Source organism: Ascidia mentula, chromosome 6, assembly GCF_947561715.1.
Source record: "Ascidia mentula chromosome 6, kaAscMent1.1, whole genome shotgun sequence".
NCBI classification, from domain to species: domain Eukaryota; kingdom Metazoa; phylum Chordata; class Ascidiacea; order Phlebobranchia; family Ascidiidae; genus Ascidia; species Ascidia mentula.
The window spans coordinates 12,153,891-12,173,455 of record NC_138571.1 but is presented as its reverse complement, the minus strand read 5'-3'; the positions used below and the strand labels follow the sequence as shown (position 1 = coordinate 12,173,455).

General features: G+C 38.7%; 5 protein-coding genes across 6 annotated transcripts; 1 reads left to right on the top strand and 4 right to left on the bottom strand.

The window, feature by feature from the left end:
• Positions 1 to 1,398: 1,398 nt before the first annotated feature.
• LOC145905873 (U1 small nuclear ribonucleoprotein A-like) lies at positions 1,399 to 9,502 on the bottom strand. Of its 2 annotated transcripts, none has more exons than XM_082993187.1 (12): positions 9,238 to 9,502; positions 6,583 to 6,660; positions 6,236 to 6,289; positions 6,109 to 6,171; positions 5,909 to 6,041; positions 5,676 to 5,721; positions 4,738 to 4,804; positions 4,398 to 4,464; positions 3,952 to 4,090; positions 3,527 to 3,596; positions 1,934 to 2,048; positions 1,399 to 1,621 (listed from the first exon to the last, which is right to left on the bottom strand). In XM_082993187.1, the coding sequence occupies exons 1-11, from the start codon at positions 9,439 to 9,441 to the stop codon at positions 1,935 to 1,937; spliced, it is 1,035 nt and encodes a 344-aa protein (XP_082849313.1). In that variant the 5' UTR covers positions 9,442 to 9,502; the 3' UTR covers positions 1,399 to 1,621; position 1,934. The 2 variants fall into 2 exon arrangements, with proteins under 2 accessions (XP_082849313.1, XP_082849314.1); XM_082993188.1 differs by having other exon boundaries at positions 3,952 to 4,060.
• Positions 9,503 to 11,621: 2,119 nt separating this feature from the next.
• LOC145906841 (dynactin subunit 6-like) lies at positions 11,622 to 13,196 on the bottom strand. Its single transcript, XM_082994314.1, has 6 exons — positions 13,068 to 13,196; positions 12,822 to 12,998; positions 12,596 to 12,669; positions 12,488 to 12,535; positions 12,179 to 12,321; positions 11,622 to 11,961 (listed from the first exon to the last, which is right to left on the bottom strand). The coding sequence occupies exons 1-6, from the start codon at positions 13,094 to 13,096 to the stop codon at positions 11,872 to 11,874; spliced, it is 561 nt and encodes a 186-aa protein (XP_082850440.1). The 5' UTR covers positions 13,097 to 13,196; the 3' UTR covers positions 11,622 to 11,871.
• LOC145906840 (ribonuclease H2 subunit B-like) lies at positions 13,120 to 14,254 on the bottom strand. Its single transcript, XM_082994313.1, has 2 exons — positions 13,806 to 14,254; positions 13,120 to 13,654 (listed from the first exon to the last, which is right to left on the bottom strand). Exons 1-2 carry the CDS (start codon positions 14,225 to 14,227, stop codon positions 13,234 to 13,236), a joined length of 843 nt encoding a protein of 280 aa, XP_082850439.1. The 5' UTR covers positions 14,228 to 14,254; the 3' UTR covers positions 13,120 to 13,233.
• A 581-nt stretch (positions 14,255 to 14,835) lies between these two features.
• Positions 14,836 to 17,414, top strand: LOC145906837 (amyloid-beta A4 precursor protein-binding family A member 1-like). Its single transcript, XM_082994310.1, has one exon. The coding sequence runs from the start codon at positions 14,873 to 14,875 to the stop codon at positions 17,018 to 17,020; it is 2,148 nt and encodes a 715-aa protein (XP_082850436.1). The 5' UTR covers positions 14,836 to 14,872; the 3' UTR covers positions 17,021 to 17,414.
• Positions 17,415 to 17,705: 291 nt separating this feature from the next.
• LOC145906839 (ketosamine-3-kinase-like) lies at positions 17,706 to 19,352 on the bottom strand. The gene is made up of 3 exons (XM_082994312.1): positions 19,074 to 19,352; positions 18,785 to 18,939; positions 17,706 to 18,337 (listed from the first exon to the last, which is right to left on the bottom strand). Exons 1-3 carry the CDS (start codon positions 19,187 to 19,189, stop codon positions 17,721 to 17,723), a joined length of 888 nt encoding a protein of 295 aa, XP_082850438.1. The 5' UTR covers positions 19,190 to 19,352; the 3' UTR covers positions 17,706 to 17,720.
• Positions 19,353 to 19,565: the final 213 nt, after the last annotated feature.

Sequence of the window (19,565 nt, the reverse complement as noted above, 5' to 3'; positions counted from 1 at the left end):
AGAGTATGCACATAATTTGTGCTTGTCCAAAACATTTCCATAGTGTCAAAGAGGTGGTGCTAGATTGGGCCTCTGATAGCCATAAGGCAAATTGTGATAAGTGGTTTAAAATTACTTTGCTCCTAACAACTAGGAGTAAAAACAAAGAAATCAACACAAATTTGTCAATCCCCATGTTCAACTTTCAACGGAATTAACTTTAGATACAAAGTCGACGTTTGACTGTTTGATCTCTTTAATCATAAAGTTATTTTTGGCTGTTGCGACGGCATGTGTCTTTTCCCCCAATGGTTCCGGCTCTTTCGAAGAACGTTAGAGAGACCTGTGGGCTCCATCTCACGGTTATTCTTTCTCGGTGGACAACCACCTTTGGCGCTAAAGAGCTCTAAACTTCATGACATTTACATATTAAAGTTGTAAAACTCGATAATCTAAATTTAATTTATCTAACTCGTACCAAGCTAAGGGCACAAATGGTTTACAATCTTTCCTAACAAAAAAGATTCTGATAAAACGGATGTTAAATCTGGATGGATTCTCCTGCTTCAACCATGATGCATGTATTTGTTACATGTTTATTCATTAGAACAACTTATAGTTGCACATTGCAACATCGAATGACAGACCGCCATTATCGTTTCGCGCATGACCCAACAGTCAATTACCCAATACTTTTGGGGTAATCTGTGCGTAAAGTAAATACATGTTACAGAGTTTCTTAGATCTCCGGGTTACAAAGATGACTTTAGTGTGCACAATTGGGAGATTTTTGCCGATCTCCTTGACGTCTTCGGATATTTGCCTAATCCAGATAAATTTGTCGGACAACACGTATCCGGATTAACCGAATTCTACTGTAATATTTTTAATTCGTCAGTACGTCCAAACGAATTTAAAAGCACTGTTACCGAATGAGTTGCTCCGTGCAAACCGTACGTGTGTTTGTGTGGTTTTTGGCGAAGGTTGTTAGTTCTCTAATACAACATACTCCTATTTCTGAAAGCGAACTTACGACTCCCAAGTGCGAAGGAGGTAATGGAATTCGCAGTACGCCATGTATTGGCTAACCGCAAACGCGTGGTTTTACTTGCCGAGATATTTTCCAAAATGCGTGTTTTTGTACACCGTACATCAATGTTAAGGGGACCGAAAAAGTATATTGATATAATATTAAAACTTGCTATTTTGAAATAAACATTCCGCCAGTACTATTACTTCAGTATTTTTCGTAATATAGTCACATCAATATATGAGTAGCTAATGCTTTATGGGTGAACTTCTTAAATTTTTTTGGTATCCCAATACAAAAACATATCCTTTAGATTTTTGATACACCACCATTACACAAAACAGATTTATTCAAGAAAAAAAATGAAACGATTGTTCCATTTTGTGGAACTACAAAACAGGGAGGGGGATATAGAAGATACAAAATGCTTGACAGAACTGACGAGCACCAAAAAAGTCTACGCTCAACCGTACAAAAAAAAAATGAAAAATGAAACAAATATTCCGCAAGTTCAGTTTGAAAATAGAACAGAATAAATGCTCTGAACAAAAAGACGCCGCCAGTAACGGAGCATGTGTAATTGTGGCTTTGCGAGGTCCTTGTATCTGAAAACTAAAAATGCATATTTATGTTTTCAACAAAAAAACATGGGACGAAATATATATCCCTTGTAAAGCCAGGCTGATCCTGTAGTGAAAATCTACTACTTTTTTTTGTGTGATTACGCAAGTATACAGTGATCACTGAGCCTACATCTGCAGTTTTGGTTAGATCCAAATTTTTCAATTTTAGAAGTCAGTTTATGTTTTCAAATACGGAAAATAGTTGTTATTTCACAACATACGCTAAGTGTCAACTTTCCTTCTGGGGATAAATGTTTTTAAAATAGCCACGAAACGAAATGCGAGGTTCTCTGATATTTACCTCAGTAACCATTGACTTCTGGTATTGCTCTGGCGAACTCAATCCTCATGGCACTGCGGTCAGACAATCTGGTTCCCTGCAGACTGTGAAGGGCGAACGACGCTGTGGCCACATCCTAGAATCACAAAAAAGTTCATATAATTGCAAGAACTTTTTATCATTGAACAAAGAACTTTAATTGAGGCATTTACAAATTTTATTGTTACGATATACCACACAACACAATGACTACAATGCACAGTAGATATTATACATTTAAGAACTATTATGAAAGCAACAAAACTGTACAAAAAATAGGCTGTAATAGTTTAGGGTTTGTCAATGTTTATGCTGTTGGCACATTCACAGGGTATGAGTCACACGTATGATTATTCACAGCAAACATTGTAAGGGTGTGGTTGTGTACAGGTGGAATATCTTGCGAGATGAAATGAAAACTTTGTTGGCAGGATTCACAACAATAAACGCTTCTTGCAAGGGGTATTAATTTTGTAAAACACAATGGCTTTGCCCATAAATCACAATGTTAAGAATGACAAAAGCCAAACGCGGTAACAACAAGTTTCCAGTAAAATTTATAAATTACTACACTGTACTCCCAGAATGACATGGCGAAAGAACCATCTATATTGCAGTAGAATTTCTTGGAGAGTCAAGCGCACGGGATTTTCAAACGGTAGACGAGTTACAAGAAACCGTACCCACAATTTGCCAACACATTAATCTTAACGTTTCCAATTGGAAGTTTGCTTCCAGCAAAAAGACGTTTGCGGTTCTTCTGCGACGCAACACTGCGACATTATGACATAACTATTGTTTGCTAAAGAACTGCGCATCCCGAAGTTAAACATTTACCTGTGCGCAGTAAATCTTCGAAAACGGTTCGTGTCGTCATAGTACCGCTTTGTTTCCACAAAACGCCAATTTTGCACAAGGGATAAAAGCCAGCGTGCCGAACACGCAGACGTCACGGCGACCTGATTGATGACGTGTAGCCATATCACCGATTTCTATGGCCCCGCCTATGACAAACAATGGACAGTGCGGCTTGTTCGCTCATCAAGCCAAATTTGAGTTGGTGTTTGCATTGTCTCGGGTTCTTTGAATGCCTTAGCTTTACAATAACCAAGTGCATACACGGGATTTCAACGGTTTTTGTGAATACTCGTGTCGGTTTGCCCTTCTTTCATTGCTATACGCCTGACAGTTAAAGCCCGGCCGATTGGCACAGTTGATTATTTGTACCTTTTGCATTACGGATTTGTCAGAATTGCGTGCAACAAAATTAAGTCAACTGTTGTCCATTAGTTTATACATGCTGCAAACAATCATTCAAACTACGCCTTTTACCGCATAGTTTAACAAACAATACGACAGACCAGGGTAACTGTCCCGTTTTTTGCTTGCATTAAAAAAACAGTACTTTAGAAAGCCTGAGTGCACAGTAAAAATATACCGCCCAAGTAAAAACGACAAACAGTCGTAACGAAGCAAAATCCAAATCCGCAGCACAAACGTGTAAGGTATGGGCTCCCATCTTACCAAATGTGTAAGTCGGTTTTCAGCAACAACAGCAGAAACTCGACAACTCACCGTAAATTCGACGACAGCGCAAAGCGCTCCACCTCTGTTCACCAGCTTCACTCTCACGAAACCGTGAAACCTGCAAATACGCCGGCTTTAATTACATGTAAACGTACACGATCGGTAACGCAGTGCGGTTTAAACTGTTAACAAATATTTACAGAGGGAAAGCACAAACATCTTTTAAGACCGGCAAAAAAACCTCAGCGTTTTAAAGGTCGTCGTTTCGAATGTAACAGATTTTTTTCGAGTGCAATCGCGTTGTGAAAACAGGAAGACATGCTTTGCTTTTCAAATTTATTTACATAAAAGCGTTATAAGGCAATGGAAACCTCTTTAAACAAATTTAGCTACTACTGTATGTGTGCTAATAATGCTGTTTATGTTCAAATTCACGTCGAAAAAACAGTTACACGTTTCTGTTGATGCCTCACCTTGAGAAAATATCCTTCATTTCCTTTTCTGTTGTTGTCGGACCAAAATTCGTTATAAGAAGGCACGAGGAGGCGGAAGTAGGATTGGACGCGCAAGGCATTGTGGTTCCTGCCGTACCAAAGTTAATCAGTGGGGCGCCTTGAAAGAACGACGAAACAATCGTCATTTTTCACGCCAGAAAAACAAATCAAAATCGTGAAAATTAACAGTTCTTAATTTCTATGATTTTTTTGTTTGCTACCCGGCATTCCAGTGAAAAGGCAATAATGCTTTCGTTTTGAGCAGTGGTCAAGGTTGAAAGTAACATAAACCAACCCTATAATCAGTTAAATCATTTTTCCAGAAACAAATCATCACATACACGCTTATAACAACTCAAAGAAAGACCATTGCAGTAAACACGAAAGCATTGTTGCGAGTCACACATAATTGACGTCATAAATACCTGCTAAGTGGGTAAGAATAGCGCCATGGTGTGGTGAAGGTGCAATGTGGTGGAACGTGGGTGTGACCTGTCACGTGATGCACACAAAAAGATCAGGTGACGTAATTAGAAAGAGGCGAAAAACAATGGCGGGAAAAGTACAGGAGTGCTCTTGAAAAGGCTGCCAGGTTAAAAATTACACGCGAAAAGTGGGTGAATTTGTTTAAACTTATCAACAAAAAACTCATTGATACGAGACTTTGCGAAGAAAAAGAAAGGGGACACGTTTGATAGGGTGATGGGCCACGAGGAGACAATCAATGTTCTGTGCATAACCAGCTTAAATTATGACGCCACATACCGACAATGGGGCGGGGATGTGGGTGTGAGTGGGGTGAGCTTGGATCAGATCTGGATAAGAAGCAAGTCTGAAAAAAATATAAAGCTTGTCGGCAAGAAACATTCGTAAAAGCGTAACTGAAAAAGTACGGGAAGGGGCAACGGAGAGAAAAAATGTGCCCGTGCTTTTTTTACGATCGCATAAAAAATTATAGGTGAAACCCAGTCATTCTATTGGAATGCGATATAGGCTACTGATGACGCCTGCAAGCACGGGCGAAATATATGCATCCAGCATAAACGTCACACAAGGAGTTGTTTCTGTTTGAAACCTAACCAATACGATAAAAATTTCCTAGTTTTAAAGCTGTTCGTGTCCCCCTTTTGTTATTCATGGGCCCGTTTGTCTAACATAAGCCCCGGGCGCCGCATCGGCAGCCACCTCTCGTGGGCCCGAGTACGGAAACAAAAAAGTAATTAAAATTCCATTTGGAAAAATATCTGTTTGATTTGTCACATTGAACATTTGTCACCTTCAGTTTTTTACACACAAACGCTTGTATGACGTCTCTCGCCTTGCTTGAACGCAAATGTGACGTAACAGAAAGGCAGGTTTAAACTTGCTGCTTTAAAAAGCCATTTTACAGCGCGGCGGCAGTTTTACAATATTTGCTTGCGTGTTTCTTTGTCACAGTGAGTATTTGGAGGACCTTTAAACCTTCGTAAAACGTTGGATAAATGGAATAGTAACGATTTGTGCATCAAAAAACGGATCACATGGTGCCTTTTGATTCCATCACAAACGGGAAATTTTTTTGTACAATGCCTGATAGTAGGGCTCAATCAAAAACGCGAAAGAGAACTAATTTTACCTACTTGTGAGTGGCACAATGAATAATACAACACCTTTCTACATTTTTTGCACTTAATTTAGTTTGTAAATACAAAATGTTAACTTACTGTTGCGGCCAAATTTCGGTGGGGAGAATGCTTGCGGTACTATATTCTGCAAAATAAAAAAATCTAAATTGTCACCAGATCAAAAACAGTCGCAACAATTCAACCCAACATTAACAACAGCGACGAATCACAAGGCGGCAATGAATTTCTATTGCTTGGAAAATTTGGAAGGGATAGTTACACCATTCCGCCATTATAAGAAATGAGATGATAGTAACGTATTAATGACGTACGAGAGGGAAAATATCCGATAATCTGGTTGGATAAATCTTGAGGGGGTGATGAAGGACGCAGTTTCACTTTTGTATTCGCTTTAGCGAATTCAAGCCTCAATGTATGTGGCAGCTCTGGGTCGAATTTTATACCCTGCAATAAATTACATTATTTCAACGTTGTTGTTACGTCACAACGGCAGCATTGTTGCGCAACAAACCTGAAGAGCATTTTTTGCCTCGTCGGCTTCATTTCTCGAGTCAAAGGTGACAAATCCAACAGGCTGTAAATGGAGAAAACCTGCCTTGAGAATTCAAAAGTTATGGCAGTAAAATAAGAGTACTTACGACAGGTGCTTTTCCTGGTTTTGTGGTAGTACGTATGATTGAACCCTCGTAACCCTACCAACAAAACAGGAAATTGTTACAAAAGGATGTGGTTTAAAAAGCACTTCATTTAAAATTTATGCTGAAATGGAACACGCTTACAATACTTAGTTTTTCATACAACACTTTTTAAAACGACGCTCGTTGCTGTGTTGCCATGCCGGGCTTTACGAGAGGTCTTTCATGAATGAAGCGAACATATGAGGGATTATAGAGGCCTATTGATTGGTTGTCATAAAACCCAGCTGCATATCCCCTAATTACCGCAGTCCCATTAAATTTACGACACAAAGACATTGTGCGCCCACCGAAAATCCTCTGAAGAGAAGATACAGCTCTCGCTTCTTAGCGTCCGATGGCAAGCCACTGACGAATAGCGTTCGAACCTGTTGATAAAATGACACAAATAAATCGAAAATCGTCAACAAAGGCCGTTTGAATAATTCAGCGTGGCGGCCGGCGAAGCGGAACCGTGATAATGCTCAATGATTATTACCTCATAATCCTGGCATTTGAGGCGGGCGGCCGTGCCCACAGCCACCCGACAATAGAACATAATGATGCGAGCACATGCTGTGGGAAAACTGCGGGGTTTCGTCCCGCGGAAGCAAGCCGGAGACGTAATAATATGCGTGACAGGCGTTTGTCCGCTCATAACTACGCAATAATCGTTCTATTCCCCAGCGGTGATTGTTTGTTGATGAATTTCTCGCGCCTATGGGAATTTATGTCCGTCTGACCGCTTTCTGTTCGTCAAACGACGACCTTGGCCATTCCAGAGCATGAGCATGTCGATTACAGGCTAAAGGCACACGAAAAACGTAAGCAAATTTCATTTGAAACCTTGGCCGGAATTTTTCGTCCTTTTGTAACAGAGGATTTCAAATTTAATTTCTTGAACTGTCCAAATGCGTTAGTGGGTATGTTTTTTGGCGCAAAAACATAGTTGTTGTCAACCTACTTTACCATTAATTTACACACGTGTTTTGGGCACAGCCTTGGAATTCATTGGTTTACTTATTATTTTGGACAATGAATGTTTACTTGTAGTAAAAAGTAATCTGGTCAATATGGGCAGAATTTTCCAAAAAATAAAAAATAGTTGATACGTTTTTGTGGTAGTTGTTCGGTTTGGATTGAGCGGCAATATATTACAGCAGTGACGGGGGATTCACGATGTCTGCCTAACGCTTGTGTCGGAACAATGAGGTTCCGGTCAGACCGTTGTGAAGATAAAAGCTGGGCAATAAAAATTAATATTTACAAATCGAGCCCAGGCCTTATTTCGCCACACAGACCCCGCACTGTAGATTGGGCGCAAACAAGAAGCTTTGTTCGTCATCAAACGATCGTACAGTCACATATCTGAACAAACAGGGCAACGAAGATGCTTTCCCCGTTTAAATTGCGCTCATCAAGCCTAAGTCGGTTTCCTACAAAGACATTGTTCCATATTACATGTGACGTCACAAACGGCAACAATATAGGCCGTTGTTTGACGCTGCAAATTCTTGCAGAGAGATAGTGAAAGTGGTGTATTATCTGCAGTCTACGCGCACGATTAGATACTGCAGCTATAGGAGGATAGCAATGTTTTCGACAGTTGCAAGTGTACGCTTGACAGAAGGCAGACCCCCGCGTAGCCAAATAAGCAAAGATGGCTCGTCTGAACAGTTTTAGCGCGGGCGGGTTTGATAAGAATGGTGCTTGCACAATCTGCCTCTGGAATTAGGAAGTAAATATAGCTACGAAATGGGTTCTTACGCAGGCCTATCGGTTACACCATAGACATAACGCCTGACACAAATACGTTCTTACGAACACCCATGTAAACAGCAATTTACAAACGGCGCGTAAACCGACCGTACACCTCGCCGATTCAGGTTTTTTGGAAAAGTCCATGACCAGAAAAAAAGAAGTCGATTCAAGTTGAATTAAAACCAAGCTGGAGATTTAATTTGCAAGAATTGTGCACTGGTTGCGCTTGACGGTTCGAGACGTTCAATTGATTTACTTCAAAACTAACGTAATTGAGTTTAAATTGGACAATCTTTTCAAACTGAGATTGATTTTTGTTTACGTGGAGTTCAGTGCAGAAATACCGGCCAGACGTTGGCATCAAAAGGACATCCTCTTCGCCTGGCAAGCAAGCTTGCCGCTGTGAGCCCCGTTCAAAGCAATGGCATAACTGAAAATCGATCATTCTGATCAATAGCGCCAAATCTCACACTGAAAAAGGCCAATTAAAATTAATGGATGACACCAGCGCCCGCCTGCCACATTTTCACGTAACAATCGGAACTACGTCAAAGGCATGGACGTTCGATCTGTGCAACGGAGGTTGATCACAGGTGCGTGCGTGTCTAAGACCTCTCAGGGGAGAAATTTACTCGACATTAATCGACGTTGGCCACAGAGCTAGGTCAAATCACTTTACTATGCATGAAACTTCATTTAGTCATCGATTTTTTAATTTCGAGGTAAAAGCACCTATTTGAAACTTTAATTCAATAACTACCAACTTTGGGTTAACCCGTGGCCATCTGTCTGCAGCTTACACAATTTGGGCTAACCTATTTACGCAAAACAACCTGTTTGGTTATTGTATAAAAGCATCTGAAGCTTTAGATAAATATACCCAGTACATTGATGAAAGATCAGTGTTTTACAAGGACCACACGTTTAGGCCTAATTGTCTGTGTAAACCCCTTTCATTCTCGCAGTTAAACCGCATGTGGTTAGCGGTAATACGCAATATATTCCCAGTGCTAGCAAATTTATTCAACCAGTAAGCAGTAATATAATAAGTCATTCGATACTAGCAACACACAGGTAAGTTATTATAATTTCGCTTCCAACGAAATAATACTACTTTATCACCTATTCTGTATCGCCCTATCAAACTATGACTAGAAACCAAACCACAACTTACTGACACACATTAAAAACAACTTTTAACGTACCTCCTCCTCCTTGTCAGCCTGATTATTGTTGGCATCCGCGTTCATCATCTTTGTACTTTCACGGTTGTCGTTTTTTCTTGAGTTCCAACAAAAGTAGGCGGGCTGCTGGGGTGGCGGAGGCAAGGCGGACGATGTGCACGGATCTTCCGCTTTTCGTTTACGCGATTCGTTCGGCGGAGGCAGTATGACGTCGGCGTTCTTCATATAAATTGGGTGTACACGGCGCCAGGACAAGCGCGAAACGACCAAGCAGACCTCTTCTCAAGCGCTTCGGCAGGGGTAATAAAACGCACCAGCCTTCGCCAAACATGCCTTGCCTTTTTCCCCGACCGATAACAGCAGCTCAAGAAACGCCTCCCGTCGAATCTGGAAAGCGCCTCACGTCATGCATGGCTGATCACATAGATTGATCACTGGTCTTACGACTGATGCCGACTTGGAAAATTGCGAGGTACGTATTTGCCTTGTGTCGCCACAGTGGACATTATGTGGCAATGAAGTGTTTACTGTTTCCTTTTATTTTTGCCTTTTCTGTGTCACGTTTTTGAGGAATTCTTCGTTCACACTGGAATAGCTCACATTGTAATTGACGACCCAGCATCTTTCCATTACCCACTTAAGAAAATGCTGTTTTTATAATGTTGTGTCAATCGTATATTTAACTCTTCATAAATTGTTGTGACTTATTTATACACTCAGCAATCCGGTCAAAAGTACATGGAGCAGTAGATAAAAACGAAACTGAACAAGAAACTGGCAAACAATGACCAGACAATGCATTCGTATTATCGACAGCAGGACATGTGTGAGCGGTTACAGACACCACACGCGGAAATGCACGAAAATGAAAAATATTTTAATAAACAACAAAGCATAGAATCAAGAACCGCTTCGGGTGCCGTGGTCACAAAAGTAGTAGAAACAAATTTCAAATTGGGGTAGTTTTACTTGATAACGGCCACAAAAAACGCATAAAAGCTGGCTTTAATTTTTCTATGTAAAGGTACATAGCACATTTGAACGTTTTGATAATTGTATTGTAGAAGTGTTAAAATTGGCTTTATACATTTGCAGAAAGTGTTCGCCGTCTTTATGTACTCATGTTTATCAAACACTGAGATTTAAACCCTTAAAATTGGGATTTACATAAATTTTTCTTCATGACCATAAGGCTACATGTGTAATTAACAAGCTAAAAATTTGCCCATGCGCCGAACAGCAGTCAAACAAGTGTTTCCATTTGTCCACATAAAGACGCTATAGAGCAAAATAGGAGAATCTATAGTTTTGGTTCATGGCCACGCCACAATAATCAAAGCGTTTGCAAGACATGCCAAGGAGAAGAACTGGTAGACATTTATTTTTTAATGTGCAGCACAGCAATATAACAACTGCTACTCTTTTATACATTCTTTCAACCAAGTGCTTCGCAAACGAATTTGATCCCTTTGCTACAAAGAATATTCTTCGTCCTAAAAATGCTGGTGTTTTGGATTACTGTCGTTAAATTCATTCGCGTCTAAAATGTTCAAAATATTAGTACAGATTTAGTAAACCTGGCGTGTCATCAGGCCAAAGAATGTCAGCTGTGTAGCCAGATCAATTCACAAGTTGGAATTTTAATTTTGTCTTCATTCAAATTGATGGACTTCTATTGCATCTCCACAGTTGCACCTTCTTTGTCTCGTTAGGTCAACAATGCCTTGTACTTCTCTATGTATATATGTCTTTGTTTCCCAATAATGCGCTATTGTTTTGGACTGAAGCGGGTTTTCTTGGTCGAGTTCAGTCTGAACGATTTCTCGCTGTGCTGTGTGGTTAATTAGCTGTATTTCGGGGGCACTGTATTGTATGAAATTTGGATTAATAGTTTGAAGAACTACCGCGTGTTTGTGTGCAAGCACATTTTGGGCTTGCCAAAAGCCAATATGGTAAGTTTGGTTTGTTTACATGATGTTGTGCCATGCTTTCAATGCAGAAAACCGCGTTTTAGATTTCGCACGTCGACTTGAAAAAAATATATGGTGGTAGTCGCAAGACCTAATGCTGTTTGGTCGCTTGACGTCACAAAAATTAAACTTCATCTTGATGTATAGGTTACTCGTCTCCTATTTTTACACAGGTACAAACCGCGCCGCGATTTTGATGCACAAAGTTTTCGCGGCCAAAACATTTATTGTGTAATTTCACGCGTTTTGTTCTGTCCAGGTACAAATCTTTTTTTCTTTTGCCTTTATACGCAGAGGAACACACAGTGGGTAAACAACAGTTTTTTTTTCCTTTTCACACCTCCCACAGTTTAATTAACGGAAAAAATCACGAATTATATTGAGCGTAAAACTGAAATTTATTAGAGTCATAATCGTATTCGAATTTAAAGTACGATAACTATTTCGGCAATATACGATAAATATTTCGGCACGAAACACACATTTGAGCCATTATTAAAACAATACTTGGGCCACGGATCCAAAAGTTTGTGAACCAATATTCTAAGGGTTGTCTTGTACATTAAACGACTAGCTGTGTTGCCCCATTCTTGGCACAACCTTGCGGTATCCCTCGCTACATCAACAAAACAAGCTAACGCACGACGAGCAAACATTTAGGAACGATTGGGTGCAAAAAGTTAATTTACGAAGCTGATTTCTTGTTTTTGTTGCTTGTCAAATGGTGGTAGTTGGGGAGGATCTTTTTCAAAAAATCGATCTGCTGTGTTTGGGGCTAAATTAATAAAGAAAAATTGAAAAAAATGCTCCGTGATTTTTTACTATCTAAAGTCATTTTTTTAGATAGTAAAACATCAGCAAATGCAAAAAACATAGTAGCATAAACTGGAAAAACAAATTTAACAATAAAACGCTAATTAGAATGGTTGTTTTGTTACTTCTATGCGTCATTACGCATTTCTGATTTTTGACGAACTTTTTAACAATATTACCTGGGGTTTGTCGGCATTTATGCGTCTGAAATGTTTTTCCCCGCAAATCACAGTGTTTTCCGGCAGTACCTCGTCCACGTTGACGTCACACAACGCACCAATGACGCAACCATTGGTCAAGGTTGTGCATGTTCCGACTCGAGCTAAAAATTATTTTTGATGAGTGAAATTTAGATATTTCAGGATGCACGTTTGTGAATAATTTGGAGAGTAATTTCAAATTCACAAAAAATGTGCATCGTTTTACAAATGTGCAGATCTTTTTTTAAAAAACTGGGTTGGGCCTATACATAAACATTCACAGGGCACCTTTACTTTCCAGGATATTGTGGTTTCCCATCGACTTTCCATGAAATTCTAAGCAACAAATTGTAAAACAATTACTTCCAGCAAAGCAGCCTTTGAAAATAGTCTTACCTGCACCAACTTCAAAGAAATTATAATCTCCAATAATCAGTGGGGAATTTTCAGAAGTTGCGCCTGATCTGTTCCTGGATAAATACTCCACAATTACTAGAAATATAATTTTAAAATCAAAGTAGTTGTCTAAAATTGAAGTGCACTAATATTTGCTGTTCAGATAAAAAACATTTAGAATGTGTTTGATTAAAAATTCAATAGTAGCAAACAATAAACACCATACTGGTTTATTATAAACGTCTGTTCTTCGATGAGATTTCCTTCACCAAGTACAATGGGCCCATCCTTTGCAATAATTGTAGCTTTTGGATGAATGACACAACGTGGACCAACTGTCACTTGACCTTCGATAGTAGCTTCATTGCAGACAATTGAATCGGCAGCAACAGTGAGCAAAGGGCTGTGGCCAAATACAACTTTTTTAAATGTTGTGAAGGATTTTGCATGAATGCCATGAAGAGCTACTTACTTGGAAATACTTCTTCTTTGTGAAATCATTTCAGTAATTTACACACATACACTTCTACCAAAAACATGAAAAATGAAGAATGTAAATTTAAAACGTACTTCTAATCAACATGGCCTGTTACCACAATATGAGCAGTGAAAAGTTTGCTTGCAGAAAAACACATAAACTATTGTTCTTTTTTAGCCTTGGGTTTAAAGAAAGAATTTATGCTTTTCATTCCCTTCTTATCAACTTTGTTTAATATCTTTTGTGAACGAGACAGTTTGGTTTTGTTTTCAGCAATACTTGTAACAGTTTTTGAATAATCTTCTAGTGCCTCTGTTTTTATTTTCTTTGCTGAGGAATTTGGTCCATGGCTTTTGCGCTTTTCAGTTTTTTCAGGAAGTTTTAAATGCTGCAAAAGTTTTTTGGACAAACTGCTATCAATGTAGTCCCCCAACATTCCGCATGCATATCTCAAATGCTCAGTTTCCTCACAGTTGCCGGTTTCGTTTTTCTCGAAAACAAATATTCCAACATCTTTAATGACTTTTGTCAAACGATTTGCTTTCTTTTCAAGCCAGTTAATTGTTTTCTCTTCATTGTATCTGAAAATATACATTTATAAAATTATCTTTAGATTTTGTTTATAATTGTTTTAGTGTCTATTTTGAAAACAATTTAACAAAAAAAATGTTAATTGAAGACAACGCAGAAAAAGGCTAAAACAACAAAACCAATTACTCTACAGTTATTTACCTGAACGCCATCATATCACCAGACCCAGCTGAATCTGCAACAAGCTCTAACTGTTTTTGGTCACCAAAGCATTCTTTCAAAATGGGATCAACATCCGTTAAGAGTTGATTTAACAAAACAAACTTCCCGGGGTTTGCAGTTTTTAAGAAAGGTAGCAACATAAAAAGAGGATCAAATGGCGTTGAAACAAAAGTCGAACCGTCTTTCTGGACAGTTGTGTCAATAAACCACGAAGACTGACTTTCCTGATGCCTTTTAATCTCAAAAAGTTTGGTTTCTTTTTCACATCTTGTTGTCAGATACTTCGTAAGCTTTTTGGTTTTGGGGTGTGGCAGCGATATTATTTGTACCTGCCCATCTTTAGCACACTCCGGGGCTATAAAGACGAAAGATTGTTCCGTTTTTACGTCTTTGTTGTCCATGTTAAGTTAAACAGATTTCGTGCAAAAAAAAAACTCTTCGTTGCACATCATTGCGCCAAACAATACGCGACAAGCGACAACGACGCATGCTTTTCTTATTTTGGTTTTAACAACAACTACAGTAATGTAACAAAAAAAAACTTTGGCGTTTCCATAACCAAAAATTATTGTATATTACTAATCTCAAAACAATCATAAACACTTCTTTCAAAATGCATTATTAAAGAGCATTGTTCTCAAATAAATCGATTCTAGTTGAGCGACATTACGTCACCAACAAGACCAGACAGACAGTCGGATCGGACTTTGCCACTTTGGAAGTTTTGTGCTTGTCAGGGGGAACTTTGATTTGGATTTATAGTTGTCATAAAAAACTACGTTGCATTGCTTTTCGGAAGCAAATTTAAACAATTCTATTGTAAAAGGCATGTATTCAACATAACTTACGTTAGGTTAGGCCTACGTGTCTAGTCAACACACCTTAACTACACGTTGACGTAGAGTAGTGAGGTTTGTATAGTAGTTAGAGTGTTGGACTTAATTCTTATATTTTAACTCACTAAAATATGTCATTAACATGATGAACAAAATGACTGTTTTTCAGAAACTGAGCTGTATAAACAATTAAGTTTTGATGTGGACACAATGGATGACAATGGCACTACAGTAAATGTGGTGACCGATGAAACTACCGCAACCTTAGACAATGCAAATGATGGTAACGAAGAATTTAATAACAATAATGTAGAAATCCCTGTTCAACAAGACACGAGAGAGTCCAGCACGGACGATGTATCCTCCTGTTCTCCAATAAACCCCAGTGATGAAGCATTTCTGGAAGATTCCACCCACTCCAGTATTGAGTTAACCGAAGAAGACCATTTACATGGGATACAGCCAGAGGTAAATACCCCACAGTTGGATGATATTCCCATTGAGCAACAAGTTGACATAACACTGGACGAGAACAAATTCGAGGAACATAGAGTTGATCTGGATGTGCCAGTGGTAAATGGACACAGTGAAATTGTTGAGCTTGACTTAAAACTTTCCGAAACTGCTCAGCCTTCAACAAAATTTCATCAGGTTGAAAAACGTGAAAATCCTTTTGACAAAGTGACTGAAAATGATGACAGTGACTTGTGGCAATATCAAAATAAGAGTCTTGAGGAAATTGAACGTTTCTCAGAGTCTTTTAGCCCCCAAAACAGTTTGCCAAGTTCCCCTGAAAAACAAGTTCAATCTCCTAATCATATGCCAGGCACCAGTGATGACAATATTTGGCTCCAACAAACTTCAGTGTCTTCTGATCATCATCCACATTTTGACCTAATTCCCCATGAGAGGAAACATCAAAAACCTTTAAACGATTTTAGCTCTAGCGTAGAAGATGTTGAGCAAGCAATCAGAGAAATCAAAGTCAAGCATTCCCCTGTTAATGTTCCAATCGACGATCCATGGATTAAAATTGAACCCACTCCAAGCACTTCGACCACAATCACTAAGCAAAGCATGCCCACCACTGCTATACCATCTGATCCACCTCGTGTTAAACAAAGACCTGTAGAAAATGTGTCAAAAATTCAACCTGCCACTGAAGCACCTAGTCCAGTAACGCCACAGCAATCATTTGTCCGCCCTGTATATGATGTAGGTGGACCATGTGAGCCCGAAGATCTGATTGAGGGAATAATATTTACTGCCAATTATCTTGGTTCAACGCAACTTCAGTCAGAACGCAACCCAGGCAAAAATGCGAGAATGCTGCAGGCACAAGAGGCAGTAAGTCGCATTAAAGCACCAGAGGGTGAATCCCAACCAAGTGTTGAAGTTGATCTCTTTATTTCAACTGACAAGGTGAAAATTCTTAATGCTGAAACACAGGAGACAATGATGGACCATACTCTGCGATCAATATCCTACATAGCAGATATTGGTAAACTTTTGGTAATAATGGCGAGGCGAAAAGTAGCAAAACCCAACAACTCGGATGAAAATGAGTTACTGCGTGAGCCAAAGCAACCAAAATCGCATCGTATTATTTGTCATGTGTTTTCTTCGCAAGATGCGCATTTAATGGCACAAGCAATAGGTCAGGCATTTAATGTCGCTTATCAGCAATTTTTAACGACCAATGGAATAGAACCCCAGACTCTTACAAGGGATGATTACAACGAGCTACTGGATATGCAGGAGATGTATCATGATGATCTTGTGCATTACTCCAAACAGGAAAACGTGAAAGATGTTTGGGTTGAGAAGAAAAAGGGTGAATCCATGGGTATTGTAGTAGTGGAATCAGGCTGGGGATCAATTGTTCCAACGGTTATACTTGCTAACCTCCAACATGGCTCACCAGTCGAACGCTGTGGAAAACTCAGCATTGGGGACCAAATAATGACAGTGAACGGTACCAGTCTGGTTGGGTTGCCCATTACTACCTGTCAAAGCATAATCAAGGGTCTACGTTCACAAAGTCTTGCACATTTACACATTGTATCCTGCCCACCGGTGGTCACTGTACTAATTAAACGCCCGGACTTGAAATACCAGCTTGGGTTTTCTGTTCAGGATGGAATTATTTGTAGTTTGATGAGGGGTGGCATTGCTGAGCGCGGTGGAGTAAGAGTAGGACATAGAATCATTGAAATCAATGGACAAAGTGTGGTGGCCACGCCTCATGATAAGATTGTGCAGCAATTGGTATCTTCGTTGGGTGAAATTCAAATGAAGACCATGCCTGCCACAATGTATAGATTGCTTACAGGCCAAGAACAACCAATTTATATCTAAAAGTTGCTGCTCTTTAATTTTTATTGAATCATTTTTTGCAGCAATCCCTGTTAAGAAAGCTGCCAAAATTCAATTATTGTTTTTAAACATGTTTTTTTGTGACATTCGGCGCGTTGGTTGTTCAATTTTACCTTTTTTACTGATGATATATAGTGTATACATTCTGTGTAGCTTCAGTGTTATTTATCTATCTTCTACCCGTTGTAACTTCAAATCATGCATGTCCAGCATTGTATGCATTAGCCAAAAGGCTCACTAAAGATTTAATGCTCTTTACATTTATTGATGTTCGTGTTGGCGGCTTCTGTAACCAGATGTCATTGGTGCTTCGATGCATGGGACTGTACAATACACCACATTTATGCATGAAAGCACCGTTGCATTATTCATGAGTGCCATCGAAGAGATGCAATTTTTTAAGACCAAGGTGTTGTGTCTATGAGTATTTTTAAGTAAACACTACAAGGCCAATTTAAATTATATTTAATGGCCTGTAAAACAATGACTTAACTTTTTCGATTTATTGAAGATGATTGAAATAGTTTTAAACAACTGTATAAAAGTTTTGTAAACTAATCAATAAATTTATTTGTAATAAAATGCAAATTACCAAACATATTATCAAACCTTGTATTGAAGCTGTAAATATCACCTGCTTTCAGTTACTCAATTCCAGAATGGATTACTAATCAATAATTTATTAAAAATTTGCAATTTCACGCATTAATGAAATTGATGAACTTCTATAACCACCTCCAAAATGATTCCAGTGGTTTAAATAATGGAAAAGTTGATATAATTTTTGTCTTTCTTGAAAACCTGGCTTTTTGGGAATGATTTTATGGTAAGCGACAAAAAAGGCACTGGGAAATCCCCCAAACATATGCGAAATTGCTAAATCATACTCTGAATGTCCATAAAATGCTGAAGGGTCATAAATGCATGGCTTGTTTTCAAGTTCACCAGCATTGCCACCCCATAAGTCACCATGCAAAAGTGATGGTTTGATCTCCATCTCTGCTGAAAAGAATTTGCTCAGGTTTCTTTCAACGGTTGGCCACAAATTTCTGGCTTCCAAGTCCCTGTAGTTTGATTCCACCAAATCTAGCTGGTGCTTTAGCCGATTTCGTGCGAAGAATTGCAACCAGTTGTCGTTCCACTCGTTTTTCATCGGAATTACACCACAACACGTTGCCACTGGAAACCCAAAGTTTTTGACATATTCAGTATTTTTTCCAACAAATCCATCATTTTTCTTAGATTCAATGTGAAGGTTGTGGTTGTACAGATGCAAATTGGCCATGTTCTGACCCAATTCTGAAAAAGCAAAAGCCATAGCTTTCAAAAAGTTAATGTTATTTTTGTATAACACCATGATCGGTGTGTAGTTTTACTACTAAATTAATCAAATAAAATTTTCATCATGAACTATGATGCAAATTAGTGATTTCCAAACTTTTTCCACTTTTAAAGGCTGATCATGGTGTTCTCATATCATACACATGCGGAATATCTTAAAAAACATTGAAGAAATTGCTAGAAAATTAATCAAATAATAACCCAAAAAGCACATTGTATTTGTGCAATCTCAAAGCTTCGCTAAGTCTATAATTTTGTCTTATCTCTTATCATAAGTAAATTGCTTGCATACTGCATTCTGGAAATCACAGATGAAAGTGAACAAAAAATATGTGGGCACCCATAAAACCACAAATGTTATTAAGTGAACACCAACAAATAAAATTATTTGTTAACGATACCAACCGGCTGCAAATTTGTTTAGTGAAGACATATCCAGGTATTCAGTGACCAAATAGGATGTTCCTTCCATTTCAAAATATTTTATTGGCTCCGGTGTGCGCACTGTGTTGGTTGCTGATATTTCCTCAAGACTTTTAAATTCTCCTTCCACCAACTGCCTGAAATAACATTTTGTGTATTTCAAGAACACATACATGTCATGCAGCAACTTTTTCATTCGCATTTACTCAACTTTGACTCATTCTAACAGGTCATTTGGTTTGAAATTGTGCAAACCATGTTTTGGCCATACCTGGAGTCAGGCGTAGAAGAATGTTTTACAAACATTTTTTTGCCATCCACAATATATGCCCCTCCACATCGAGTTACAGCACTGCAACCAAGCTTTTCCTTCAGCACACTTTCCATCGAACAATATAAAATGTTACCCCAGTGTCAGTCACCTATTTCCAATTTTCCCATGCAGATATGGAACTTGGTCATGATACAACTAAAGAAGCAAACAAATAAATAACACCACTTATTGCACAACTTTTTTGATTCTTTAATTTTTCTCTGTGGGTGCAAGATAATAAGTACTATTTTAATAATAAACACAAAATAGATACCCAAGTTTATATTATGTTGTTGAACTGATACAACCAAATTCAACAGCAGAAAGTCGTTTGTTGGTTTTATCATGAGGCATTGCATTGCTAAAAGGTTCCAACAATTGATGTGCCAAGTCAATGTCATTTTTTAGGATAAGATAATACATCTTTGCCTGCTCTTGGATTTCTAAGCA

Bases quoted from the DNA above. Each gene is read 5' to 3' on its own strand.
- LOC145905873 (XM_082993187.1), bottom strand. From the start codon at position 9,441: ATGAAGAACGCCGACGTCATACTGCCTCCGCCGAACGAATCGCGTAAA. The intron at 6,290-6,582 runs GTGGGCGCACAA...TTTTGTTGGTAG, and splicing joins TTCTCTTCAGAGGATTTTCG to GGTTACGAGGGTTCAATCAT. The intron at 3,597-3,951 runs GTGAGGCATCAA...GCGTATTTGCAG, and splicing joins ATGAAGGATATTTTCTCAAG to GTTTCACGGTTTCGTGAGAG.
- LOC145906839 (XM_082994312.1), bottom strand. From the start codon at position 19,189: ATGGAAAGTGTGCTGAAGGAAAAGCTTGGTTGCAGTGCTGTAACTCGA. The intron at 18,940-19,073 runs GTATGGCCAAAA...ATGTTATTTCAG, and splicing joins TCTTCTACGCCTGACTCCAG to GCAGTTGGTGGAAGGAGAAT. The intron at 18,338-18,784 runs GTTGGTATCGTT...TTGCTTTTTCAG, and splicing joins ACTAAACAAATTTGCAGCCG to AATTGGGTCAGAACATGGCC.
- LOC145906840 (XM_082994313.1), bottom strand. From the start codon at position 14,227: ATGGACAACAAAGACGTAAAAACGGAACAATCTTTCGTCTTTATAGCC. The intron at 13,655-13,805 runs GTAAATAACTGT...GTATATTTTCAG, and splicing joins GGTGATATGATGGCGTTCAG to ATACAATGAAGAGAAAACAA.
- LOC145906841 (XM_082994314.1), bottom strand. From the start codon at position 13,096: ATGATTTCACAAAGAAGAAGTATTTCCAA. The intron at 12,999-13,067 runs GTAAGTAGCTCT...ATTTGGCCACAG, and splicing joins CAAAGAAGAAGTATTTCCAA to CCCTTTGCTCACTGTTGCTG. The intron at 11,962-12,178 runs GTAATATTGTTA...TTATTAATTTAG, and splicing joins TAAATGCCGACAAACCCCAG to CCCCAAACACAGCAGATCGA.
- LOC145906837 (XM_082994310.1), top strand. From the start codon at position 14,873: ATGGATGACAATGGCACTACAGTAAATGTGGTGACCGATGAAACTACC.